This window comes from Carassius carassius, chromosome 41 (genome assembly GCF_963082965.1).
Source record: "Carassius carassius chromosome 41, fCarCar2.1, whole genome shotgun sequence".
Taxonomy (NCBI): domain Eukaryota; kingdom Metazoa; phylum Chordata; class Actinopteri; order Cypriniformes; family Cyprinidae; genus Carassius; species Carassius carassius.
In genome coordinates, this window is record NC_081795.1 from 15,466,702 (window position 1) to 15,494,652 (window position 27,951).

Here is a 27,951-nt window from a genome sequence, read left to right on the forward strand (position 1 = left end):
GCAGACGTACATTTAGACAAGTTAAAATAATTTAAAATAATTTTGAATTAAAAGAGAGAATTTTATGACTAATTATGTTCAGAAAACGAGTGGCCTCCAGATCAAAGTCTCAAACAATGTATTTGCTAATTTCTGAAAACTTTATGTCAACTTGTGACAAACTGAAAGTTCTCACCAGTATGTTTGCTGACCAACTAATATTAGTTAATTACTGTTTGTAATATGCTAAACAAAGGAGGCAGAAGGATAATAATAATTCTGTAGCATTCATTTTTCATTCATTGTTTTATGCACTTTACAAACAGATTTTTTTAATGAAATGAATTATTCACATGAATCATTGTAAAACATAAGAATTTATTGAGATGTTGAACTGTTTATAATTAACAATTATGTTATGCAGACTGAAACATTGATTCTGTGGAACTGGATTCTGCTGTCAAAGTCTCACTTCAATATGCATATATTGGATTTTTAAACTGATAATCTGTCAGATAAATGAAAGAAAACAACATAATTACACTTTTAGCTACAGTAAATTGTTTGAATAAGTACCATGTAATAAACCTTCTTTCATAAACAAAAAAAAATGATTTAATGCAGAATGAAAAGTAGTTACGTTTTTGTTTTTTCCGTTTTTTGCCTTCATTTACTGGAATAGAGAGCTCTGCCTGGTTGACTGAAATATTTCAAACAGATGTTCAGATTATTTCTAATCTTAGCATATACAGTTAACAATTTTTTTTCCAAGCACAAATATTGGTTTACCGTAGTATGGTTTTGCATCCGAAGCATGACTTCTTGTTGGGTCGGGAATGGCTCTGAAGGCTACTTTTTCAAAATAAGATTTGCATCATTTATCAGGTAAAGTGATATAATAAAATAAAAAAAATGGTGGTTCACCTCTCTGAGGATGTTGCCCCTGCTGCACAGCAGAACTTTGATTTGGAGTGTGTATGTCATTTTCTACAGATATACATTTATAATTTTACCCAAAATCATAGAAAAATAATACATTTATGTTAAGTTCACAGTGAAAATAGTCAAAATACATCATTCATACCATAAACAGTTGTAGGGCCCCTCCTCACACCTTCAGAAATAAGATCAACAGACAAATAAAATGTTTATTCTGATGTAATCTAAACCATATCATAACATCATATACTTATATATATATATATATATATATATATATATATATATATAAATTTTGGTCTGTTGAAGTTCTGAAATGGAATGCATAGCACATATGAAACCAGGAACAATGTATCATATGTTGACATGATTCACTAGTCCTTCTCCCTCCCTGTTCTAGAAATACTATTCTAATCGATGTCTGAGACTTTGAAGAACAAAACACTTCTTCAGTTTATTTTTCCTTTTTATCATACATTGGTTGTTGCATTCCTCATTTTTAAGTCTCTTTGGATAAAAGCATATTTTAAATTAATACATGTAACTGAAAAAAGTATTTCTTTTATTTATTTGAAATAAAAACAATAATAAAAAAAACTTGTGTAATGATATGAATGTGTTTTTGCCACATTTTGATACATTTTAAGCAAATAAAAGTAGTAATTTCTTTCTTTCTTTTTTATCTTATACTGATACTAAATACTGGATAAATATAATACATGTATATCACAAGTAAACACTTATCAAATAAATAAATAATAATAAATATTTATAATTATGAATATTTTACAATATTACTGTTTTTATTGTATTTTTGATCAAATAAATGCAATAATCTTTTTCACCCAATAAAACAATATGCATATTTGTTTTGTTTTTTATTTCACATAACACATTTTCTAATCTTTCTCTCTCTCTCTCAAATATTCCAGGCAGTCTTGGATTCATATTTTGAATGATATGCATTTTTAGGATCACCATGAAGACCATATGGTGGTAAGAAAAGCATTTAAGATATGTTTCTTACCCCTCCTGTTATTGTTTCTATGCTCACTGCTTTCTGTATTCTGTGTTTCTTCGGGGGAATTACTACCTAAAAATGATTTTCAAATGTCAAGAAACACAAAAAATGTCACAGAACATCAAGTAGTTATCAGGAGTGTTATACTGCTCACCTTCACTCCGTAATCCATTAACTGGATTCGATTTGGATGATGTATTTATACACTTTCCTGTATTTATTTATTTATTTTCATATATTTTAGTAATTACAATGATAATAACAATAAATTATTATTTTTATTTATTTTATAGATTCTGTTAAAATTATACCATCTAAAAAGTGTAAAGAAAAAATGCTCACCACAGAACTTTGACAACAGGCTGAATGCAATAAAAAAGAGAATAAATAATCCAGCTCCAGCTGCAAAGTAGAACCAGGGGTTTGACTCACTGATCCCTACAAAGAAAATTAGTTATAATGTAACAGTTTCAATATCATACAGTTTTGATTAATAACCATGGTGTCTGCAAAATGTACATGTACAATTTTAATTTTGTTGAAATTAATGTCTGTACATGCACTTAAATACTTAATACGAAAATATATATATAGAATAATTCTGTATATTTCAACATCTCCAAAGTTATTTCTGGGCATGTTGTCACACTATATAAGTTAAGTTTTCAAATTGGAACATGCTTTTAAACATCATATTTCTGTGAATTAGTACATATAATTGTTAAACAAAAAGTCATGCATCTGCGAGAATGTAAAAGTTAATAAAATAATGAAACCATTATTCTTGCAATATATTTTATACATTTACTTTAACCTGAATGCATGCTAGTGCAGTTATATATAGTACTAATGGCAATAAGACCCCTAAACTTGCTGTACGGACGTTCAGTGATCTTCACCCTCCAGCATTCACTGTTCAGCTCACAAAAGTAGGTGCCGGTGTCTGAAGACTGCAGATCATGGATGAGGATGGAGAAGTTTCCATGTTTAGACCGAAGGGGAAAAACATTCACTCGTCCTTCACTAGGACTATAAAAGATGATTTTGCCATCAGTCATGATCGTTACAAGACGGTCAATAGTGGAAGAGTGGCTCCAATTCACTGTCAATGTTCCATTGTAATGGTTTATATTAAAGTGACATGGAAGAAAGACTTCAGATTTCAGTGAGGCGTTGACGGTGACATCTATACATCTTGTATTCCACTGGTCCAGAGCTTCAATTGACAGGGATAAAAAATAAAATAAAAACAATTATTAAGTTATTTACTCCAAACATTACATAATGTTAAAGAAATTTAGTTTGTTAGCTTTAAACACAACAATGTAATAAATAAATATATATCAGAATCAGAATTGCTAACACAGAGACAATATTATATTATTATTTTGCATTATTTTATTAATACTATTATAAATAATAGTATAGTCAAAATTATCATCCAAATTATTTCATCCCCAATTTCAAATAAACTACATTATAATTGACAATAAATACTGGTATTTTGAACCTACCATTTGAAGAAACCAAAGCACCAAAAAATATCCAAAAATGTAAAATGTACATGATGCATGACACTTAAGATGTCAAAGCAAAGACCAAGAAAGAAAATGTGTAGGCTGACGACGTCCACAAGTTATTTCCTGTAAATACACACACACACACACACACACACACACACACTCATGGCCTCTTACATGTGCAGCCTGGGGCTGCGATTTCACAGCCTATAGTGTCTTGTCTTTTAGCTGCTTGTGGCTGAAGTGTTTTTCTACAGCAAGATTAGTGATGCAGCTATGACCAAACAGTGAAAAATGAGTCTGCAAAATGTACATGTATACATAATTGTAATTTTGTAAACATTAAAGTCTCTACATGCACTTAAATACTAAATACAAAAATACTAATAATAATTCTTAAAAATGTTTTTGAACCTCTCCAAAGGTATTGCTTGGCATGTTGTCACACTATAAGTTAAGTTGTCAAATTGGAACATGCTGGGGCTGCAATTTCACAGACTTGTCTTTTAGCTGCCTGTGGCTGACATGTTTCTCTACTGCAAAAATGTGATTTGTGATGGATTTGATAACATTAAAGCATAAAGGTAGATTCACGTTTGGATTAGTGTATTCTGAGGTTACTTACCTTTCAAACAACAGGTTTCCAGTTTTACCACATCCTGTAGCAAAGTCAATGTGAGATCATTGTTATAAAACTAGTGAGTACAGTATTGCCAAAAATTATTCTTGAACTCACTCACAAAGCATTTAATTAGGCTGCACACAGTTTCTTTGCATAACAGATCCGACATATTGTTGGAGAACTACGCAATCTCTGCCTTAATTTGCATATTTTGCAAAGTTATTGCAAAAAAGTTCTTGATTATAAACAATGATGTTTACTGTTACATCAAACATGCAGATCATGTGAGGTCAGGTTTTCCCCTTTTCTAAGGTTTTATGCTTACTGCATAGTTATTTTAAGATCTGTTTGCAACAATCACAGCATTAGCATATGTGTTGAGATTGAGAATTACTAACCAGTGTTTCCTCTAAATGGCTTTAAAGAAGGGATCCTTAAATCTGGCCCATGAGATCCACTTTCCTGCAGAGTTCAGGTTTAACCCTAATCGAAACCATCTGAGCATGTTAATCAGTGTCTTCAGGATCATTAGAAAATCACAGGTAGGTGAGGTTGATCAGGGTTGGAGCTAAACTCTGTTGCACATTGGCCAACCAGGGTGAGATTTGAGGAGCCCTGTTTTAAAGTAACACTGGAGTCTCACTCTCAGAAAGAAAGGTAGACAAAATGTCACTTGGGCGGTACCTTTTCAAAAGGAATACCTTTGTACCTAAAGGGTTCATATTGGTCACTTAAAGATTCATATTATAAAGTGTACATATTAGTGCATAAAAGGTACCACCCCAGTGACAGCTTTTGTATATTTTCACACTGTTTAAATCATAACTTATAAGGTTTTCTTTCTCTCAATTACTTTGGTTAATATATATATATATATATATATATATATATATATATATATATATATATATATATATATATACATATAAACATCTTTTAGTGCGAGTGTTTATGTTATTATACTATAGTGTCAGAAGAACAGAAGAGAATCTGCTGTAGGCCTTTAAACAGAATAAACATAAATGTTTAAAAAATAACTTAAATTTAAGTCTAAATAAGTTGTTTCAATCTCATCAAATCAGGCATTTGTAGAGAGAAAGAGAGATCATAATTTTGTCTTTGAAAAGATTTAAAGGTGTCATATGATATTTAAATTTTTCCTTTCTCTTTGGAGTGTTACAAGCTCTTGGTGCATAAAGAAGATCTGTAAAGTTGCAAAGACTAAAGTCTTAAACCCAAAGAGATGTTCTTTATAAAAGTTAACTGTCAACCACACACCCCTAAAACGGCTCATTCTAACACGCCCCACATATCTACATCATGATGTATGAAATTTTCATAACGCTGCGCATATGTTCATGCAAAGAAAGGCGTAACTTTTATTCTCTCTCTTGCCACTGGCACCACACCGTGGAGTCGCGGTGTGTTTCCTTGTGAAAGCGAAACTACTTTGTTTGGCCTTCCATAAAAAGACAAAACTAGAAATCAGTTGAGTTGAATTTCAACACTGTTCCAGAACAAATATTGTCCAACTCAAATATTCCAATGTGTGCTGCGCATTTTGTGGAGGATGAGGACTGTTTCCTGTGAGAGTAGCCTACAATGTGTCTGTGGCACAGAGGCTGTTTCTATTAAGTTGAGTAGTTCAAACTTCACAAGGACAGTCTGGCGCTTCTGACTCACAGCCTGTAAGTACATATTTTATATCTAAATAATTTGCCAATGATGATTCAAACGCGAGTTTTGAGTCAAAGTCAAAGTCACCTCTATTTATATAGCACTTTAAAGGGGTGGTTCGGGATTTTTGACATCGGACCTCATTTTTAGGTCAGCCTGGTTGTTATTCATCAGTGGAGACATTTTTTTTTTTTAATTATCCAGTCCTTATATTTGGATAGTTGGCCGATGCTAGGCTAGCGCGAGTCAATGGGTATATGTTAGCCAGCCATTAAAAACCGTTTTACCCACTCCACAGTACACCAAACGCAAATCAATTATAACACTAGACTATCGATGCAAATGTCCGTTGAGAGAATAATGTTAGAAATCAAACTTACCTTTCATCTCAATGATCCTAAAGGAACTAGTTTCTCAGCCGCTGCGGAATTTTACTTTGCTCCGGTTAGTAATGATCAGTATGCCAGCGGCAGGTAAATACACTTGCGTCATGTGTGGACCGGCTCACTCGGTTGCCTAGGTAAAAAAATTGATTTGCGTTTGGTGCACTGTGGAGCGGGTAAAACTGTTTTTAATGGCTGGCTAACATATACCCATTGACTCGCGCTAGCCTAGCATCGGCTATCTATCCAAATATAAAGACTGGATAATTTTTAAAAAAAAATGTCTCCACTGATGAATAACAACAAGGCTGACTTAAAATTGAGGTCCGATGTCAAAAATCCCGAACCACCCCTTTAAACAAAATACATTGCGTCAAAGCAACTGAACAACATTCATTAGGAAAACAGTGTCAATAATGCAAAATGATAGTTAAAGGCAGTTCATCATTGAATTCAGTTATGTCATCTCTGTTCAGTTAAATAGTGTCTGTGCATTTATTTGCAATCAAGTCAACAATATCGCTGTAGATGAAGTGACCCCAACTAAGCAAGCCAGAGGCAACAGTGGCAAGGAACCGAAACTCCATCGGTGACAGAATGGAGAAAAAAACCTTGGGAGAAACCAGGCTCAGTTGGGGGGCCAGTTCTCCTCTGACCGGACGAAACCCGTAGTTCAATTCCAGGCTGCAGCAAAGTCAGATTGTGCAGAAGAATCATCTGTTTCCTGTGGTCTTGTCCTGGTGCTCCTCTGAGACAAGGTCTTTACAGGGGATCTGTATCTGGGGCTCTAGTTGTCCTGGTCTCCGCTGTCTTTCAGGGATGTAGAGGTCCTTTCTAGGTGCTGATCCACCATCTGGTCTGGATACCTACTGGATCCGGGTGACTGCAGTGACCCTCTGATCTGGATACAGACTGGATCTGGTGGCTACGGTGACCTCGGAACAAGAGAGAAACAGACAAATATTAGCGTAGATGCCATTCTTCTAATAATGTAGCAAGTACATAGGGTGTTATGGGAAGTGTTTCCGGTTCCGGTTTACCTAATTAATGCAGCCTAAAAATCCTTTAACAGATTTGGATATTAAAAGCATATAGTATGTTATGTGTATGCCAGGTTAAAGAGATGGGTCTTTAATCTAGATTTAAACTGCAAGAGTGTGTCTGCCTCCCGAACAATGTTAGGTAGGTTATTCCAGAGTTTAGGCGCCAAATAGGAAAAGGATCTGCCGCCCGCAGTTGATTTTGATATTCTAGGTATTATCAAATTGCCTGAGTTTTGAAAACGTAGCGGACGTAGAGGATTATAATGTAAAAGGAGCTCATTCAAATACTGAGGTGCTAAACCATTCAGGGCTTTATAAGTAATAAGCAATATTTTAAAATCTATACGATGTTTGATAGGGAGCCAGTGCAGTGTTGACAGGACCGGGCTAATATGGTCATACTTCCTGGTTCTAGTAAGAACTCTTGCTGCTGCATTTTGGACTAGCTGTAGTTTGTTTACTAAGCGTGCAGAACAACCACCCAATAAAGCATTACAATAATCTAACCTTGAGGTCATAAATGCATGGATTAACATTTCTGCATTTGACATTGAGAGCATAGGCCGTAATTTAGATATATTTTTCAGATGGAAAAATGCAGTTTTACAAATGCTAGAACTGACAGAGCAACCATCAAGTCTTAGACAGTGTTCTAGGTTATTACAAGCGGAGTTTTTAGGTCCTATAATTAACACCTCTGTTTTTTCAGAATTTAGCAGTAAGAAATTACTCGTCATCCAGTTTTTTATATCGACTATGCATTCCATTAGTTTTTCAAATTGGTGTGTTTCACCGGGCCGCGAAGAAATATAGAGCTGAGTATCATCAGCATAACAGTGAAAGCTAACACCATGTTTCCTGATGATATCTCCCAAGGGTAACATATAAAGCGTGAAGAGTAGCGGCCCTAGTACTGAGCCTTGAGGAACTCCATACTGCACTTGTGATCAATAGGATACATCTTCATTCACTGCTACGAACTGATGGCGGTCATATAAGTACAATTTAAACCATGCTAATGCACTTCCACTGATGCCAACAAAGTGTTCAAGTCTATGCAAAAGAATGTTGTGGTCAATTGTGTCAAACGCAGCACTAAGATCCTATAAAACTAATAGAGAGATACACCCACGATCAGATGATAAGAGCAGATCATTTGTAACTCTAAGGAGAGCAGTCTCAGTACTATGATACGGTCTAAATCCTGACTGGAAATCCTCACATATACCATTTTTCTCTAAGAAGGAATATAATTGTGAGGATACCACCTTTTCTAGTATCTTGGACAGAAAAGGGAGATTCGAGATTGGTCTATAATTAACTAGTTCTTTGGGGTCAAGTTGTGGTTTTTTGATGAGAGGCTTAATAACAGCCAGTTTGAAGGTTTTGGGGACATATCCTAATGACAATGAGGAATTAATAATAGTCAGAAGAGGATCTATGACTTCTGGAAGCACCTCTTTTAGGAGCTTAGATGGTATAGGGTCTAACATACATGTTGTTGGTTTAGATGATTTAACAATTTTATACAATTCTTCCTCTCCTATGGTAGAGAATGAGTGGAACTGTTCCTCAGGGGGTCTATAGTGCACTGTCTGATGTGATACTGTAGCTGAAGGCTGAATGGTTGCAATTTTATCTCTAATAGTATCGATTTTAGAAGTAAAGTAGTTCATAAAGTCATTACTGCTGTGGTGTTGGGAAATGTCAACACTTGTTGAGGCTTTATTTTTCGTTAATTTAGCCACTGTATTGAATAAATACCTGGGGTTATGTTTGTTTTCTTCTAAAAGAGAAGAAAAGTAATCGGATCTAGCAGTTTTTAATGCTTTTCTGTAGGATATGTTACTTTCCCGCCAAGCAATACGAAATACCTCTAGTTTTGTTTTCCTCCAGCTGCGCTCCATTTTTCGGGCTGCTCTCTTTAGGGTGCGAGTATGCTCATTATACCATGGTGTCAAACTGTTTTCCTTAACCTTCCTTAAGCGTAAAGGAGCAACAGTCATGAACTGGTCTTTTCCTTCGGTTTGTTTTCCTTCATTCACACACGCACACACACACACAGCTGATTACTATTATCTCAGCACTCGCGCTGCGCACACACTCTAATCATTCCCATTCATGTTTCTCCCCCTCACCTCTCTCGCAGCTGTTTCCCACTAGAATCAACACTTACACTGATTATCTCTCACCTGATCCTTTTCTCTCTCTAATTCTCTCGGCTACTTCTAGTTTGCTCTGTCTTTTGTCGGATTATTGTTTAACGTTGAGCTTACGCTCTGTTTCTTCATTACGATCTCATCAGCATTTATTCTCTTGAGAATTCCCTAGTCTAGTCTTGTCTTGTCCTGTCCCGTCCTCACCTGTTGTTACGTTAGTAGGAGTTGGTTATTCACCTTTGTTCTCTGCCCAGTTCACCTTCTGTCAGTGGACCATCACTCACCTGCCGTCTGCGAGTTGTTAGCACCGGACACGAGGGCGGAGAACTGTTGTTGCTCATAGATCGTCTGGCACTGGATTCCGGTTCCTATCATCTGTCCGGCAAGGATCTTCATCTTTTGTTTTTTCACAGATCTGCGTCTGATGACGGCAGTCTCCTTGTTTGAAGTGTTTGAACAATAAACTGTACTGCATAACCTCTGCATCTGGGTCCTCTATTCAAAACTGTGACAGAATAATCCGACCACGGATGGACCCAGTGGGGGAAGGACCATTTCGTGCGGTAATTGAGCTGCAGGGAGTCATGCTGGGCAGGCACGATGCAGAGATCTCTGAGACTCGTCGCTCCATGGAGAGCCTGACTGCGCAGGTTGCTGACTTAACTGCACGCCTTTATCGCTATCAGCTTGAGGCTTCCGCTCCTCGTGGGAGTTCTGCTGAGCCCAGGGTTAACAATCCTCCCAGCTATGCCGGTGAGCCTACACAATGCCGTGCTTTTCTCACTCAGAAAAGCACGGCATTGCGAGGTTGTGTTCTCCTTGCAGCCGGCCACCTATGCACAGGATTGAGCCCGCATCGCCTACGTTATCTCACTACTATCTGGCAGGGCACGTGAGTGGGGAACCGCCGTCTGGGAGATGAATTCCGACCTGACTAATCGTTTCCAGCTGTTCAAAGAGGAGATGGTTAAGGTGTTTGACCGCTCGGTCCATGGTCACGAGGCGTCTCGCCAGCTCGGGTGCTTCAACAGGGAAGACATTCGGTGGCTGATTATGCTATCGAGTTCCGAACTCTAGCAACCTCGTCAGGCTGGAGTGAGCCTGCTCTCATTGCTCACTTCCTGGTGGGCCTCAATTCCGACTTTAAGGACGAGATTTATGCAGGCAAGATTCCTGAGCAGTTTGATCAGCTAGTGGAGCTGGCGATCCGTCTGGACAAGCGCTTTGAGATGCGTTGTCGTGCTCGCGGTCTGACGACCGAGCGACCAGTAACTCCGCCCACACCCTCTGTTCCTGTTCGGAGCGATCATGAGACGGAGCCTATGCAGCTGGGTGGGATTCGGATCTCGACGGCTGAACGTCAGCGACGGATAACAAACCATCTCTGTCTCTACTGTGGCTCCCATGGCCACTTGGTGTCCTCCTGCTCTGTAAAAGCCAGAGCTCGCCAGTAACCAGGGGAGTTCTGGTGAGCGCAACTACTCTTCTCCCCTCATCCAAGACACGCACTACCCTCCCGGTGACTCTCCACTGGTCCACCTCTTCTGCTTCCTGCCTGGCTCTCATCGACTCTGGTGTGGAAGCAAGCTTCATTGATGAGAGATGGGCAGGTGAACATGACATTCCTCTTACTGACCTTGATGATTCCACTACTGTGCTCACGTTGGATGGAAGTGTCATTTCTAAGGTTCGTCGCACCACCCGACCGGTGAGTCTCACCATCTCAGGGAACCATCAAGATACAATTTCTTTTTTTATTTTTCAATCCCCTTTTACCCTTATTGTTTTGGGCCACCCATGGCTAGCTAAACACAATCCCCATATTAATTGGACTAATGGTTCTATTTTGTCTTGGAGTCTTTCGTGTCATGTTGATTGTCTAGTGTCTGCTATTCCTCCTGTTTCCTCTGTTTCTGTGTTTCAGGAAGAGGCCGGGGATTTGTCTGGAGTGCCAGGGGAGTACCTCGATCTGCGAGCGGTTTTCAGTAGCTCCCGAGCAACTTCTCTTCCTCCCCATCGACCATACGATTGCGCTATCGATCTTCTTCCTGTTACTATTCCTCCTCGCAGACGATTGTATTCGTTGTCTGCGCCTGAACGCGAGGCCTTAGAAAGGTATCTCTCCGAGTCTATTGCGGCTGGTACTATCGTTTCTTCCTCCTCTCCCGCTGGTGCTGGGTTTTTTTTTTTGTGAAAAAGAAGGACGGTTCCTTACATCCCTGCATAGATTATCGGGGGCTGAATGACATCACTATTAAGAACCGCTATCCCTTGCCTCTCATGTCTTCAGCCTTCGAGATCTTGCAGGGGGCGAGGTTTTTCACAAAATTAGATCTACGCAATGCGTACCATTTAGTACGAATCAAAGAGGCAGATGAATGGAAGACCGCGTTTAACACGCCCCTCGGTCACTTTGAATACCGGGTTCTTCCTTTCGGATTGGTCAACGCTCCCGCTGTCTTTCAGGCTCTCATTAATGATGTCCTGAGAGATATGATTAAAATCTTCGTGTTTGTATACCTTGATGACATACTAATTTTCTCACCCTCCCTCCAAGTGCACGTCCAGCATGTTCGTCGAGTCCTGCAACGTCTCTTAGAGAACCGCCTCTTTGTAAAGGCTGAGAAATGCACATTCCATTCTCAGTCAGTTACGTTTCAGGGATCTGTCGTTTCCGCGGGGGGAATAAGTATGGACCCTTCCAAGGTTCAAGCCGTCATTGATTGGCCTGTACCCGATTCCCGAGTCGCTCTTCAGCGTTTCTTAGGTTTTGCAAATTTTTATAGATGGTTTATTCGGAATTTTAGTCAGGTAGCTGCCCCACTTACTGCGCTCACCTCGGTCAAGTCCCGTTTCACTTGGACCGAGGCGACCCAGTCAGCGTTCGACCGTCTGAAGACATTATTTACCTCTGCTCCTATTCTTATCAATCCTGATGTCGAGAGACAATTCATAGTCGAGGTCGACGCTTCGGATGTGGGGGTGGGGGCGGTACTTTCACAGCACTCACCTTTGGACGATAAGGTTCACCCGTGTGCATTCTATTCACATCGTCTTTCTTCCGCGGAGCGCAATTATGATGTGGGTAACCGCGAGTTATTGGCCATTCGTCTGGCGTTAGGTGAGTGGCGCCATTGGTTAGAGGGCTCTTCGCAGCCATTCATTGTCTGGACAGATCATAGGAATCTTGAGTATATTCGATCCGCTAAGAGGCTCAACGCTCATCAGGCTCGTTGGGCGCTTTTTTTCTGTCGATTCAATATCACGATTTCCTATAGACCTGGTTCTAAGAACACCAAGCCTGATGCTTTATCTCGTCAGTTCGGCTCCTCAGAGGATGCCTCAACCAAGGAGAACATTCTCCTCAGGGAGTGTGTGGTTGGGGCTACCGTTTGGGGGGTTGAGCGGATAGTCAAACAGGCTCTTAACCGCGCTATTACTCCATGACAGTGTCCCAAGCAATTATTATTCTTTCCCGAACCTGTCCGTCCGGCAGTTCTCCGTTGGGGGCATTCGTCTAAAGTCTCAGTTCATCCTGGTGTCAGGGGTACGCTCGCCGTCATTCGTCAAAGATTTTGGTGGCCTACTAGAGAACGTGATATTCGCCGTTACGTATCCGTGTGTCCTGTCTGCGCCCAGACTAAGTCTGGCAATTCACCTCCCGCCGGTTTACTTCGGCCACTTCCGACTCCGTCACGTCCGTGGTCGCATATCGCCTTAGATTTCGTTACGGGTCTCCCTCCTTCCATGGGGAATACCGTCATCCTCACAGTGGTGGACCGATTTTCTAAGGCCGCTCACTTCGTTCCACTTCCCAAATTACCCTCTGCTAAAGAGACAGCTCCGGCGGTAGTAGATCATGTCTTCAAACTCCATGTTCTCCCCACAGATGTTGTTTCTGATAGGGGTCTGCAATTTATCTCTCAATTTTGGAGGGAGTTCTGCCGGCAGATCGGCGCCACCATCAGTTTGTCGTCAGGTTATCACCCCCAAACTAACGGGCCAATCAGATTTTAGGTCGTATGCTCCGCAGTCTAGCATTTCAGGCTCCTTCATCCTGGTGCAAACAGTTGCCGTGGGCTGAGTATGCTCATAATTCATTACCGTCATCTGCCACGGGGCTTTCTCCATTTAATTGTAGCCTCGGTTATCAACCCCCGCTCTTCCCCTCTCAGGAGCTCGGGTTTTCCGTTCCGTCAGTTGAGGCATTCATTCAGAGATGCCATCGTACATGGAGGAGGGTGAGAACTGCCCCTTTGTCGGACCAAGGCTCGCTCTCGCCGAGCAGCCAACCGTCGTCGCGTTAAAGCCCCTTGATATATTTCCGGCCAGCGACTCTGGCTATCCACCATTAATCTTCCTCTTCTGTCCAGCTCCCGTAAGCTCTCGCCTCGGTACATAGGACCTTTTTCCATTATTAAGGTTCTCAACCCTGTTACTGTCAAACTCAAACTTCCTCCCAGTCTTCGACGCATCCACCCCGTGTCCTGCTTAAAGTCCGTTATTCGGATGCCCGCCCTGTCCCTCCACCTCCTACCCTTGTTGAGGGTTCTCCTATCTATACTGTCCTCAGGCTTCTTGATGTTCGCCCTCGAGGCCGCGGTTTCCAGTATCTGGTCGATTGGGAGGGATACGGTCCTGAGGAGAGAAGCTGGATTCCATCTCGGGACGTCCTGGACCGCTCGCTCATCGAGGATTTTCATCGCGCTCGCCAGACTTCACCTTCGGGAGCGCCAGGGGGCGCTCGTTGAAGGGGGGGTACTGTCATAAACCGGTCTCTTCCTTCGGTTTGTTTTCCTTCATTCACACACGCGCACACACACACAGCTGATTACTATTATCTCAGCGCTCGCGCTGCGCACACACTCTAATCATTCCCATTCATGTTTCTCCCCCTCACCTCTCTCGCAGCTGTTTCCCACTAGAATCAACACTTACACTGATTATCTCTCACCTGATCCTTTTCTCTCTCTAATTCTTTCGGCTACTTCTAGTCACTGTTTGCTCTGTCTTTTGTCGGATTATTGTTGAACGTTGAGCTTACGCTCTGTTTCTTCGTTACGATCTCATCAGCATTTATTCTCTTGAGAATTCCCTAGTCTAGTCTTGTCTTGTCCTGTCCCTTCCTCACCTGTTGTTACGTTAGTAGGAGTTGGTTATTCACCTTTGTTCTCTGCCCAGTTCACCTTCTGTCAGTGGACCATCACTCACCTGCCGTCTGCGAGTTGTTAGCACCGGACACGAGGGCGGAGAACTGTTGTTGCTCATAGATCGTCTGATGACGGCAGTCTCCTTATTTGAAGTGTTTGAACAATAAACTGTACTGCATAACCTCTGCATCTGGGTCCTCTATTCAAAACTGTGACAGCAACTTTATTTAAAGTGCTAGAAAAGAGAGAGTCAAGTTGTTCTGAGGTTTTGGATATGCTAAGGAATTTGGATACATCAGGAAGATAACTTAAAAAGCAGTCTTTTGTGGTAGAAGTGATGGTTCTTCCATACTTGTAACAAGAAGTAGAATTTACAACTTTGGCTATATGAAGTTTGCACAGAACTAAATAATGATCTGAGATATCATCACTTGGCTGAATAATTTCAACACTATCAATATCAATTCCATGTGACAGTATTAAATCTAGAGTATGATTTCGACAATGAGTAGGTCCTGAAACGTGTTGTCTAACACCAATAGAGTTCAGAATGTCTATAAATGCTGATTCCAATGCATGTTTTTCATTATCAACATGGATATTAAAATCACCAATTATTAAAACTTTATCTGCAGCCAGAACTAACTCGGATGTAAGATCACCAAACTCTTTAATAAAGTCTGTATGGTGCCCTGGTGGCATGTATACAGTAGCCAGTACAAACTTAACAGGGGATTTGTCATTAACATTTGTTTCTCTGGATAATGTTAAATGAAGCACCATTACTTCAAACGAGTTATACTTAAAGCCTGCCCTCTGAGAAATCCTGAAAACGTTGTTATAAATTGAAGCAACACCTCCACCTTTGCCTTTTAGACGCGGCTCATGTTTATAACAGTGATCTTGGGGGGTGGACTCATTTAAAATAATGTAATCATCAGGTTTTAGCCAGGTTTCTGTCAAACAGAGTACATCTATATTATGATCAGTGATCATATTATTTACAAAAAGTGTTTTCGTAGAAAGGGATCTGATATTCAATAAGCCAAGCTTTATCATTTGTTTATCCATATTGCTTCTGTTTTTTATTTGTTGAACCTCAATTAAATTGTTAATCTTAACTTGGTTTGGACATTTTTTTTATTTCTAGTTCGGGGAACAGACAACGTCTCTATAGTGTGATATCTAGGTGAAAAAGTCTCTATGTGCTGAGAATTAACTGACCTCTGTGACGGGAGGCAGCTAGCAGACGGTCGGTTTAGCCAGTCTGTCTGCTTCCTGACCTGGGCCCCAGTTAGTCAAGTATAAACACTAAGACTATTTGCCATATTTCTAGAGAGAAGAGTGGCGCCACCCCAGGAGGGATGAAGACCATCTCTTTTAAACAGGTCAGGTCTGCCTCAAAAGCTCGTCCAATTGTCTATGAAACCTATGTTATTCTGTGGGCACCACTTAGACATCCAGCCATTGAGTGATGACAATCTGCTATGCATCTCATCACCACGGTAAGCAGGGAGGGGACCAGAGCATATTACAGTGCCTGACATCATGCTTGCAAGTTCACACACCTCTTAAATGTTATTTTTAGTGATCTCCGACTGGCGAAGTCGAACATCATTAGCACCGGCATGAATAACAATCTTACTGTATTTACGTTTAGCATTAGCCAGCACTTTTAAATTTGCTAAGATGTCAGGCGCTCTGGCTCCCGGTAAACATTTGACTATGGTGGCTGGTGTCTCTATATTCACGTTCCGTACAATAGAATCACCAATAACTAGAGCACTTTCATCATGTTTCTCAGTGGGTGCATCACTGAGTGGGGAGAACCTGTTTAATGTTTTGATCGGAACAGAAGAGCGGTGTTTTGACCCACGACTATGCTGCCTCACCGTCACCCAGTTGCCCTGCTTCAGGGGCTCTGTTTCCGGAACCGAACAATGTACAGGAATCCCTGAGCTAGACGCATCCAGAACCGTATCTAGAGACCTAACATTCTTACTGTCCTCAATTAAAGTTTGGATGCGTGTCTCTAATTCTGAAATCTTCTCTGTCAGCCTAACTATTTCCCTGCATTTATCATATGTGAATAATGCCCTCATTATGTGAATAATGCCCTCATCTGCAACAGAGATAGATAAACTGTACATGTGGCAAGAGGTGCAAATAACAATAACAGGAGAAGCCATTACTCACCGTGCTTGATGAAATATTCTTACTGCGGTTGTTTGATGAACTTGTGAAAAAGTGTAGAGTAGGCTTGTTGTTTGTTGTTTCTCAGATCACAAATGCAGACATGGTTTTATGTTTACATAGGGCGATACGCAACGCATAAAAAGAGAGTATTAGTCATTATAATCAGTAATTCTGTCCCCATTATGTCCGGATCGCAAAAGAATCTTTCTATTCAGCCAGATCTCGAACCTGTTCACCAAATTGAACTGAATCGTTTGAAAGGGTTCGCATCTCCAGTACGCACTAATCCACACATAACTTAAGTTATTTGGTTTTTAACCTGTCTTTTATAAACACTCCCTCTCATGTGAAATAAACCAATATCCCGAGTTATTCAGTTACTCCTATCAGTACATTGACTGAACTTTAAAGGGGCGTAACATTTCCGTCACACGCTTGAGGCATTCGGCCAATCACAATGCACTGGATAGCTGGCCAATCAGAGCACAACTCGTTTTTTCAGACCGATAAGCCTTTTAAAAATTTACGCGATTCAGAAGGCGGGGCATAGAGGAGAAACAATAATGTGCATTATGTGGGAAATTATTATTTTTGTAACCTTAAACCGCATAAACACATTGCATTACATCAAATACACAAAATAATGTTATTTTTGGCAGCATCATATGACCCCTTTTATAATGGTTATATGGTCTAGCAACATCTGTGAGGTAAACTAAAGAGGATATTTTAAATAAAAAATTATATTAAATATACACTTTATGAATACCTGCAGAATATATAGGCTACTAAATGTATTAAATGTAACTAGCATTACCTATTGGACGTACAGCCAATAGCAAGATTCTTGTGATGCTTGCCAGGTTTCCTGTTTTCGGTTTTGTTTTTTAAAGCCATTTTAGAATTTCCGTCTTGTACCTACTGAAGTAAGGCAGATAATAGAGAGGGAAAAAAACCCTATATATATATATATATATATATATATAGATTTATTATAAATATATATGAGAATTTGGCTTTTATAAAAAAAATTCAAAGCTCCCTTCAAATTACCCTTTCAGAAATGGTATATGAGGGTGATTAAGAGAGATAGTCAAGATTACTCAACATAATACTCTTTTTGTTTATTTGTATTCATATCATTTGTGCACAACATTACAAATAATGACAAAGAATTTCAAAAGAAAAGTTAATTAAAATCAATGTACAATGAAAATGTGAACATAAATTTACATACATTTTGTGGTTTACAAAAGTATTCAGTTATTTGAGAATCAATCCATTTTAAACACTAAAAATCAATGAATGGTAATAGAAAACATTTCAAAACATGATTATTAAAGGACAACAGTGTTTACTGATAGACAAAATGACAGATTTATAATCTGAAATAGGAAATCATGATTTTTATTTTCCTCTCTTGCCGGCACCTTCTAAACTGAAGTATTATGCCTGGACCACTAAAACATATCAAACAGATATTTTGTTATTCTTTTGTCATTATAGATACTGTATTTTCAGCTTTATAATTAAAAACACATTTTCCAAATATCCACATACAAATTGTGTCCTACCATGGTATATTGTAGATGTCGTAAAATCATTTGGATCTGGAGTTCTGAATGCTGTTAAAAAAATAAAAATAAAAATATTGGTTTGCTAATTTTATTATTTGAGCTTAATTTATTGTCATACTAAACATGTATCTTATATTATAATATATAATGGAAATGGAAAATCACCTCGCTGTTTGATATTAGATGTTTGACTTGAAGAACCATGTTCTTGAAAAGCAAAATATTTATAGCACAACATTATATATTTGTTGATATCACATATTACACACTATAAAATGTTTCTTTATTAGCACCTCTGGTTCAACAAAGAACCTTTAACATCCAATCTCAGTTCCACCTTACGAGTGGAAAATGTTTCTTTAGATTTTTAAAAATGTTCTTTTGAGATGTTAACTTAAAAATTCACTGTTAAAAAAAGACTATATGTTAAGAGTGTATGTTATATTTTGATATCTCATAATATTAATAACCTATTAGCAGGAATGTTTCACTGCATTATAAGCTTTCAAACAATAATCAGCAATCTAATTAAATTAAATTAAATATGCCTTTACTTAGGATAGGTTTTGTAATCACGCATGCAATTTAATGCCAATAATAAACCTGTTTATACTTTATTCATAATTAAAATAATAATAAATCTTAAAATCTTGAATAATTATGTTTGACTGAACTTACCTTCATGGCGTTCTTCATTCGTAGAGCTAGATTTGGATGATCTCATGCACTTTTCTGTTGAAGACTGTAAATGGTTTTGTAAGCCTGAATATTGTTTTAAAAACAAATAAACAGGAGGATTTATTATTTGGCTAATACTGGTTCTTGGAATTTTGCTGTGGATAGTGAATGAAAAGTACTGCTAACCAATGCGGTTGAATATATAAAAAAGAAGAGTGAAAATTCCAGCTCCAGCAACAAAGTATAACCAGGAGTTGTGATTAGAGTTCAGCTGTTCAGTTTCTGAAAAGGCAGTTAATGTTGTAAATCATTCAGCTGATGTCTTAATAATTTATTATTTGTCTCCAATAAATTATAGACCATTATATGATTCCTGCTAAATTTGAAATAACTAATCTTACTTTCTGGCAATTCCATGATCTTCACCCTCCAGCATTCACTGTTCAGCTCACAAAAGTAGGTGCCGATGTCTGAAGACTGCAGGTCATGGATGAGGATGGAGAAGTTTCCTCCTCTGGCCAGATTAGGAAAAGAGCTCACTCGTCCCTCACTAGGATTATGGAAGCAGATAATGCCATTGTTTTTGATCGTTACAAGACTGGAATGGTGGCTCCATTTTATTTCCTCTGTTTTATTGTAATGGCTTATATCAAAGTAACATGGGAGAGAGACTTCAGATCTCAGAGAGGCTCTGATGGTAACATCTGTGCATCTTGTATTCCTGAGGTCCAGAGCTAAACAGAACAACAGCATCAAAATGTTATTGATCCAATCTCTCACAGTTATTGAGACAGAAGACATATTTGTATCTATAACTTACTGTTTGAAGACACAAGAGCACCAAAAAATATCCAAAGCTGTAAAATGTACATCATACTTATGAAGCAAGAATACCAGTGACATTCACCAAGAACTAATAGAAGCTTAAGTCAAAGTAGTAGTCAAAAGGTCACACAAATAGTCACGTGCTATTTCCTGTAAAAGCGCACACACAGCTCTTCATGATACAGTATATCATGCAATATCCACCAACACTTTGTTCTGCAAAAGACCTGTAGTTATCTGTTAATATAGTATTCACCCTCACCTCACAAGAATCGTCCCTTTTTTTTTAAATCTTAACTTTTTTTTTTTAAAGAAATGTGTGTTGATACAGTGATAGGCAGTGTTCTTCAAAATATCTTCTTTTAATGTCCCACAGAACAAATAAAGTCATAAAAGTTTGGAATAACATGAGGGTGAGTAAATGATGACAGAATTGCATTTTGGGGTGTACTATCCAATTATAAAGAAATAAATGAATGAATGAATGAAACTTAAACACATATACAAAGACACAAAGGCATGCAAATCTATCTGAACTAATTGTGGTTGGAATGGCCACAACAGTCTCAAACACATCTCCCCTGCCCCAGTTAAAGCCAAGTTGCCTTTCTCAAGTGAGGTTTCTTTTCTTTTTTTTTCATTTATTTGCAGGACCACACAAAGCATGTGACAGTTTTGAAACTAGCTAACCACAGAGTTTCCTTTAAGCAGTCTTGAGATTCACTTCTGTGTTAGGAGTCCCAGAAACCCATGTGCCATGTGTCACGGTCGGGTGAAGGGATGAGGTGAGGACTCAAATGCAGGAAGATAAGAGCATTTATTTATAACTCACCAAAATCAACAAAAACTACCCTGAGGGGGAAGAACAGGCAGGCAGGCCAAGACAGGGCACAGTACGCCAAGGCAAGGGGAACATACACACATCTGACAATACTCTAAAGGGGCTTTCACACTGGCAGTTTAGTGCGAACGGGGCACGGTTCGCATGAAAAATCGCTAAAGTGAACGCTGTCATCGGACCCTGGTGCGCACTGGGGTACCGAACCCGAGACTACCTGGAGAAGGTGGTCTGAGTTTGGTTGCTCCAGAACTGTGGCACGGTTCGCTTGAATGTGCTAGCAATACAGACTCGTGTGCGCACTTGTTCAGGAAGTAAAGTATCCCGCGCATGCGTAACATTGTCAATATCATTGTTTCCTCAACACACGAGAACCATGAGTGGCAGGAGCACATAGATATGTGCTGGATATGTGCTGAATTACACCATGCATTGAACATAAACGCAGTTGTTCGTTCACTATGCTGTGCATAATAGCACCAAAATAACAAAAAATCACAACTATGCACAGTTGCGTTGTGTTCTCCATGCATTTTTTGTGTGCGTTTGCAATGACGTTAGGTGACTGCAAACACACCTGGGTTTGATACAACTATGGAGTGTGAAAGCAGCCCAACGCTGCAGGCAGCACCTGGAACAATCGCGCTCGGGCTCGGACCACAGCAAACGAGCCCAGTGTAAAAGCCTGCTAAGACAGGGTTCCTCAAATCTTGTCCTTGAGGGCCAATGCGCTGCAGAGTTTAGCTCCAACCCTGATCAAATTCACCTACCTGTGATTTTCTTAATGATCCTGAAGACATTGATTAGCATGCTCAGGTGTGTTTGATTAGGGTTAGAGCTTAACTCTGCAGGAAAGTGGATCTCGTGGGCCAGATTTGAGGATCCTTGCTCTAAGACAGCGGTTCCCAACCTTTTTCAACTTGCGGCCCACACAACCAAACACATATGTTTGCGCGGCCCACTGCAAAAAAATTAACTGACCCTGCTATTGTTCGGTTAATAACTTAGTACTCAGAAGCTAGATTGTTAACTGTCTTTATTGAATGAACTGGCAATGAACAGAAAATAATACATTTTTACATATATTAACAATGTTATAAAAAAATGTAATAGTAATTGGCGGCCCACCGCGCTCTCGGTGACCAAATCGTTCCTTCCTATTGACTGACCGAGCGTTGTCTCAGAAAACGCTGCGATAGCCGCCACGTAAACTTTGAGCGTGGAGGGGGCTCTGCCCTTATCCAACAGCTCCTGTAGGAAGGAGAGAACCTCCGTCACCTCACAACTAAGGGGTGAACATCCCCGAGCTGTGCACCAGCTGGAGAACACCGACCACTTCGAGGCATACAGATGGCGTGTCGACGGAGCTCTAGCCTGAGTGATGGTATTTAGCACTCCCCCTGAGAGATCAGCGGGTAACCGTTGAGCGCCCACACATGGAGGGACCACAACTCCGGTTGAGGGTGCCAAATCGAGCCCCTGGCCTGCGAGAGGAGATCCCTCCTCAGCGGCACTGGCCACGGGGCAGTGTCTGCTAGCTGCATCAAATCTGGAAACCATGGTTGGTTCTTCCAAAGTGGTGCTACAAGCAGTACTGAGCATCTCGTTTCCCTCACCCGTTCTACCACCTGCGGAAGTAGGGAGACGGGGGGGAAAGCATAGAGCGGGCAGCACGGCCACCTCCGTGACAGCGTGCTTTCGTTCTTGGAAAAGAACGCGGGGCAGTGAGCGCTTTCGTGGGACGCGAAGAGGTCCACTTCTGCCCTGCCAAATCTCTCCCACAACAGCTGGACTGTCTGCAGGTGTAGAGACCATTCGCCCGTGGGAATGTTGCTTCTGGACAGCCTGTCTGGACCCAGATTCTGTAGCCCAAGCACAAGAACTGCTCTCAGCAAGCGCAAGTTGCGCTGAGCCCAAACCAGGAGGCGTTCTGCCAACCTGTACAGGTTTCGGGACCTGAGACCGCCCTGGCGATTTATGTAGGACGCCACAGACATGTTGTCCGAACGGACTAAGACGTGGTGGCCTTTGATTCGGGGACAAAAGCACGTCAGCTCGTTCTCCACTGCCAGCATTTCCAGACAGTTGATATGTTGGAGCTTTTCCCGTTCTGACCACAGGCCAAAGGACGGTCTGCCCTCGAGCAGCGCTCTCCATCCCGAAGTGGAGGTGTCTGTCGACACCATCTTCACTCTCGAGGAAGTCCCCAGGCTTACACCTGATTGGTACCAGTCCTTCGCTGTCCAGGGTTTCAGGGCTGTAACACAGCTCTGATTGACCCTGAGACGCAACCGACCGGATATCCACGCTCCGCGCGGTACTCGCGCTTTCAGCCAGAACTGCAGGGGGCGCATGCGGAGCAGGCCCAACTGAAGAACTGGAGATGCTGAGGCCATGAGACCTAGCATCTTTGAAATTCTCTGAGCGAGAAGGTCGCGCAGCAGCAGAGAGCTCGCTGCGCGCTGAATGCCCAACGCACGCTGTGGTGACAGCCGCGCCGTCATGGAACGTGAGTCCAGAACTATAGCCAAAAACAGTATCGTCTGACTGGGGTTCAGCGAACTCTTCGTCCAGTTGACACTGAGACCAAGTTTCTCGAGGTGATTGAGTAAAATGGCCCCGTGTTCCACGAGCTCTGATCGTGATTGAGCCAGAATCAGCCAGTCGTCCAAATAGTTCAGCACTCGCATGCCTCTGAGTCTGAGAGGAGCGAGCGCTGCGTCCATGCACCTCGTAAACGTACGAGGAGCCGTGGACAAGCCGAACGGCAGGACTGTATACTGGTATGTCTGGCCCTCGAAGGCGAATCTCAAGTATCGCCTGTGACGTGACGCTATCTGTATTTGAAAATACGCGTCCTTCAGATCCATCGACATGAACCAGTCCCCTCTGCGAATATGCGCGATGAGTTTCCTGGTTGTAAGCATTCTGAAACTGTGTTTCACCAATGCCTTGTTCAGCTGTCTTAGATCCAGTATGGGCCTGAGACCCCCGTCTTTCTTGGGCACTAGAAAGTATCTGCTGTACAGCCCCCCTTCGCTTTGAGCTTGAGATACAGGCTCCACAGCCCCTTTGCTCAACAGTTTTGATATTTCGGCCCGAAGTAGGTGTGCTACTTCTGTTTTGACCGTAGTTTCGACGTGCGCTAAAAAGCGCGGAGGGCGTCGAAAAAACTGTAGCGAGTAGCCTCTATTTATAATGTCTAGCACCCAATCCGAAACCCCTGTAAGCGCTGACCATGCATCTGCATGAATGGCTAAGGGTTGGATGCGAAGCGCGCTCTGTTGACTGGGCAACGGCGGCGCTTCGATGTGCTGCAACATGGGCGTTATGCCTGTGGCGTTTGAGGCGGGGAGCACTCTGATCACAGCGGGCAGATCGCTCTTCCTCGACCCCGTCACGGTGCTTAACCGAGTGAGGGAGGGCTGAGTGGGTCCCGTAGGACTCTTGATGTCTGCAAGTAACTGTGGGCTGTAAGCGTGCTCATTTACTGCTTTTGACTCACTGTCTGCCTGGGCAGAGCGTACGTGCACGGGTTTCGTTTTTACAGAAACCACGCGCCGTGTGTGACATAGTGTTTGTGGGCACTGAGGAGTGGGCACGTTTACTATGTGGTGCGAGCGATCGATCTGAGTCGATCTTATGGGCGCGAGCCCTGTGTGCAGGGCTGTGCTTATATGTGGAGATGGGCACTGAGGAGTGGGCATTGTCACTACATTTATAGCACCATCGGCCGTGGCCGGGACACCAGAAATTACACTCTTTTCGGGAAATATCTGGGTAGCCGTGATAACGGCTTTTGTGTGCAGGAAAGCGGGCAACTGTGCAGGCTTGCGCGTTGCAGAAAACGCTGAGACAGTCACAATTCCTGGAACTGAAACAGCGGCGCGCTTGGGTGGGAGCTCGGCCACAGCGGAACTCGTACACCGGCGCTTTCCTAGAAGTGCTAGGATGACTTCGAGGCTTCCGGCTTCACCGTAATCCTCTGCCGTGTCTCCCGCGGTGCGGGGCGACGGCTGGTAGAGCGAGAACGGGGTCCCGAGCTGGGTTGCTGGCGCTGGCGCGATGAAGCAGCTGGAGGCGGGGGGCGTGACTGAGAGCTTTGCGGGGCTGGTCTAGCGCGACTCGCTGCAGAACCGGAGCGCTTCGTGAAGAAGTGCTTAAAAGCTTGCGACGCTTTCTGGTCCTCAACGAATCTTTCAACGAACTCGTTGACAGACGATCCGAATAGGCCAGCAGGAGTCAGCGGTGCGTCGAGGAACGCAGCGCGCTCAGACTCTGCCATGTCTGAAAGCGTTAGCCATAAATGTCTCTCAGCCACAGTAGCGGAAGCCATAACCCGTCCCATGGCCTGTGCAGCGGACTTAGTAACGCGGAGGGAGAGATCCGAAGCACTCCTCAGATCCGCGAGACAGATAGCTTCAGGTCCCATCTCATCCAGCTTGTAGAGGAGATCACCCTGGAAAATCTGCAGCGTGGCCATGGTGTGTAACGCAGACGCAGCCTGCCCAGCAGCAGAGAAGATCCGTGCGAGCAGAGATGACGTCATGCGGCAAGCTTTCAATGGCAACGCCGCTTTCATCCGCCGTCCAGCAGAGGACGGGCAAAGGTGCGTGGCTATAGCCTGTTCCACCGGCGGAAGTGACTGGTAGCCTCTGTTTTTAGAATCGTCCAGTGTGGAGAATGCTGGCGAAACAGACGAACGAGTTCACGCCGAGTATGGAGCGTTCCAAGCTTTCGCCACTTCTTTGTGAAGCTCAGGAAGAAACGGGGCGGGCTTTGAGCTAGGAGAAGTACGCTCATCCGGAAGAAAGCTACCATGCAGCCGGGAACGAGAGGGGGGCGCTGGTGCAGACCACTCGAGGCCGAGGCTCGTCGCGGCCAGCGTGAGCACTAGCATCAGCTCCTTCTCAATATTAGCCCGTCTGCTGGGCCTCAGAGCAGAAGGCGCGAGATCCCCGGAGCTCGCCCAACCCTCACTGCCCGAAGCTAGCAGAGAGCACGTGTCCTCTTCCCCCGACGCGGCCCTGAGATCCACTTCCTCTGAGGATGCGGCAGCAGACAGCGGGCGCTGACCATCGGGAAGCGATGCAGGGGAGGCCGGTGAAGCAGGGAGAACCGGCCAGCTCGGTTGAGCTGGAGGCGGTTCCGGTATTCACTGGGAGCGGAGGGGATGCAGGCTCGGAGAAGAATGCCAGGCGAGTCCTCAGAGTCACCATCGGCAGTAGCTCGCAGTGAGGGCAGCCGCCGTCAGCGAGCGCGAGCGCTGCATGATCCTCGCCCAGGCAGGAGACGCAGATGACGTGACGGTCTCCTTCGCTGAGCGGGGCTCTGCACGAGCCGCACGAGGGCATCTTTAAAAAGACGCAGCTCTTTTATGAGTGTGTGTCGCAGGGCGAACACACACAAGGATACAAAAAAGGATATAGGCGCCAGAACGCGCAGCAGGAACGGCAGTGGAAGGCGGCGTAGGCCAGCGGCTTCAGAAATGGCTCGTCCCACTGAGATGCTTATCTGACGGCACTTGCTTCCTCTCGTGATCCAACGATGCGTGAGCTTCGCTGAAGAGATGAAAAATCAGGTGAGTCAGCCTTTTCGAGCTCCCTTTATAGGGCTAGGCCACACCCGTTTTGCCAGGAAGTGGCATGGAGGGCGCGAAGCAGTTGCCGCAGAGCAGCCAAAATAGCGAGCGAGCCGTCTCGCCTATGGCTGCGTGCTGCTGCAAATGCGCTTTACAACAATTCAAAAGTAAGGATAATTTTTTGCTTCAGTATTTCGTGAAAAGAGACTTTTCCCGTAGCGTCTTAGCTAAGACGCAGTACGAGAGAACTCTCGTAAGAGAACACATTGTCATCTGGTGGCCATCCTGGGCACACCAGCTGAAGACTGTGTCACCATGTCCCCCAACAGGTAGATGAACCAACAGAAAGCTAAGGCCAGCACAGCATCTGATGCATGATTAACCACATTTTTCTTAGTAGCTTATGCAATTTGATATGTAAATGTTTAAATCTCCTGGGAAGCATACCCCCAAACCCCCCAAGAATTGCTTTTTCACACAATACAATTTACGTAAAGACTACACAGACTGTTGAGAGTGATTACACAGAGAAAGGGTCCACAATTCACAAATGAAGACCCACACCATACAAAAACCCAGCTACATCTGTGATTTGACTCCCACTTCGTGTAATGTAGTGTAGAGAACAAAACACATCCAATGAAAACCGTAGCATTTTAAATTATGAATAATGTCCATGGCCCCCCTCCTGAAACCTTGTGCCACCCCTTTGCCACCCCAGGAAAAAATCTCTAGATCCGCCACTGAGCTTAGCCTTTCACATTTGTCATTTGTAAACAAACAAATGTAATAATATGGTGACTTTCTTTTTGTGTTTCAGGAAACAGAAGAAAATGAACTACCCCAATGACAGTAATTGTTGTTTTAGCTGCTGTGACAAGAATTTTTCTATTAGTAAAATAAGAAAATCAGCATTGCATGAATAAACAAATTTACATTGGCTCAACAAAGTATTGAGCAGAACTAAAAATCTGTTGTTGAGAAAACTCAAAAGTCTTACTGCTTCAAGTTTACTTGAACCTTACTTTTTAAGTATTCTCAACACAGTGAAACTGTGCATGTGCAAAATAAGAAGTCTTGTGCAGAATAATGAAAGCTAGATAGCCTGTGAATAAAAGCTATTTGCAATGGACTCATTCGTGCAGACTACCTGATATTTTTGTGCAAAAATCTCAGCGCTTCTAGTATCTCATTCTCAAATAGCAAACTTTGGAAGTAGTAACTCTTACTGTCATTTTTCCAAGAACTGTTATAACAAATAATTATTACATTAAATTTTAATATAGTTGACATATTATATACATTATTAAAGGTGCAATGTGTAATATTTACAACAATCTATTTACAGAAATGCAATATAATATACAAAGCCATGTTTTCAGAGGTATATAAAGAACTTTCTTAATGAACCGTTATGTTTTATTACTTTAGATCGAGTTATTTACATACACCGCCGGTCCCCTTACATCATCGAGGTCGCCACCGTGTTTCTACAGTAGCCCTAAACGGACAAACTGCTCTACACAGCGTGTTTTGTCACTTTGTTGTTCTTGCGAATAAAAACTGACACAATGATGAACAAGTACATTGCAATACCATCAATGAATTGAAAAATTAAGTAAATATAATTGCTTGATTTACCTTTGTAAAGAAATCTCTTTGCTGTCTTCTGTCTTTACCAATGACATCTTTACCTGTGTCGGCCATGGTAGCTTCTCTAAAGGGAGGGGTGAGAGGGGGACTGAGCCGTTGGTTGCAATTTG

General features: G+C 42.1%; 1 protein-coding gene and 1 long non-coding RNA gene across 2 annotated transcripts in view; both read right to left on the bottom strand.

Moving 5' to 3' along the window:
• Nucleotides 1-27: 27 nt before the first annotated feature.
• LOC132123283 (uncharacterized) lies at nucleotides 28-3,586 on the bottom strand. Its single transcript, XM_059533841.1, has 9 exons — nucleotides 3,454-3,586; nucleotides 2,823-3,155; nucleotides 2,282-2,377; nucleotides 2,094-2,150; nucleotides 1,946-2,011; nucleotides 1,064-1,093; nucleotides 904-966; nucleotides 769-828; nucleotides 28-679 (listed from the first exon to the last, which is right to left on the bottom strand). The coding sequence occupies exons 1-9, from the start codon at nucleotides 3,503-3,505 to the stop codon at nucleotides 453-455; spliced, it is 984 nt and encodes a 327-aa protein (XP_059389824.1). The 5' UTR covers nucleotides 3,506-3,586; the 3' UTR covers nucleotides 28-452.
• Nucleotides 3,587-18,431: 14,845 nt separating this feature from the next.
• Nucleotides 18,432-27,951, bottom strand: part of LOC132122849 (uncharacterized) — an 87,876-nt gene continuing 78,356 nt past the window's right edge. Inside the window, exons 2-5 of the long non-coding RNA XR_009426440.1 lie at nucleotides 19,346-19,678; nucleotides 19,131-19,226; nucleotides 18,945-19,028; nucleotides 18,432-18,473 (exon numbers count right to left, since the gene is read on the bottom strand). This is a non-coding gene — a long non-coding RNA (uncharacterized LOC132122849). The remainder of the gene's footprint in view (nucleotides 18,474-18,944; nucleotides 19,029-19,130; nucleotides 19,227-19,345; nucleotides 19,679-27,951) is intronic.

Coding starts and splice junctions, on each gene's coding strand:
- LOC132123283 (XM_059533841.1), bottom strand. CDS start 3,505: ATGTACATTTTACATTTTTGGATATTTTTTGGTGCTTTGGTTTCTTCA. Junction 2,012..2,093: donor TAATGGATTACGGAGTGAAG/GTGAGCAGTATA, acceptor AATCATTTTTAG/GTAGTAATTCCCCCGAAGAA. Junction 829..903: donor GGGGCAACATCCTCAGAGAG/GTGAACCACCAT, acceptor TTGAAAAAGTAG/CCTTCAGAGCCATTCCCGAC.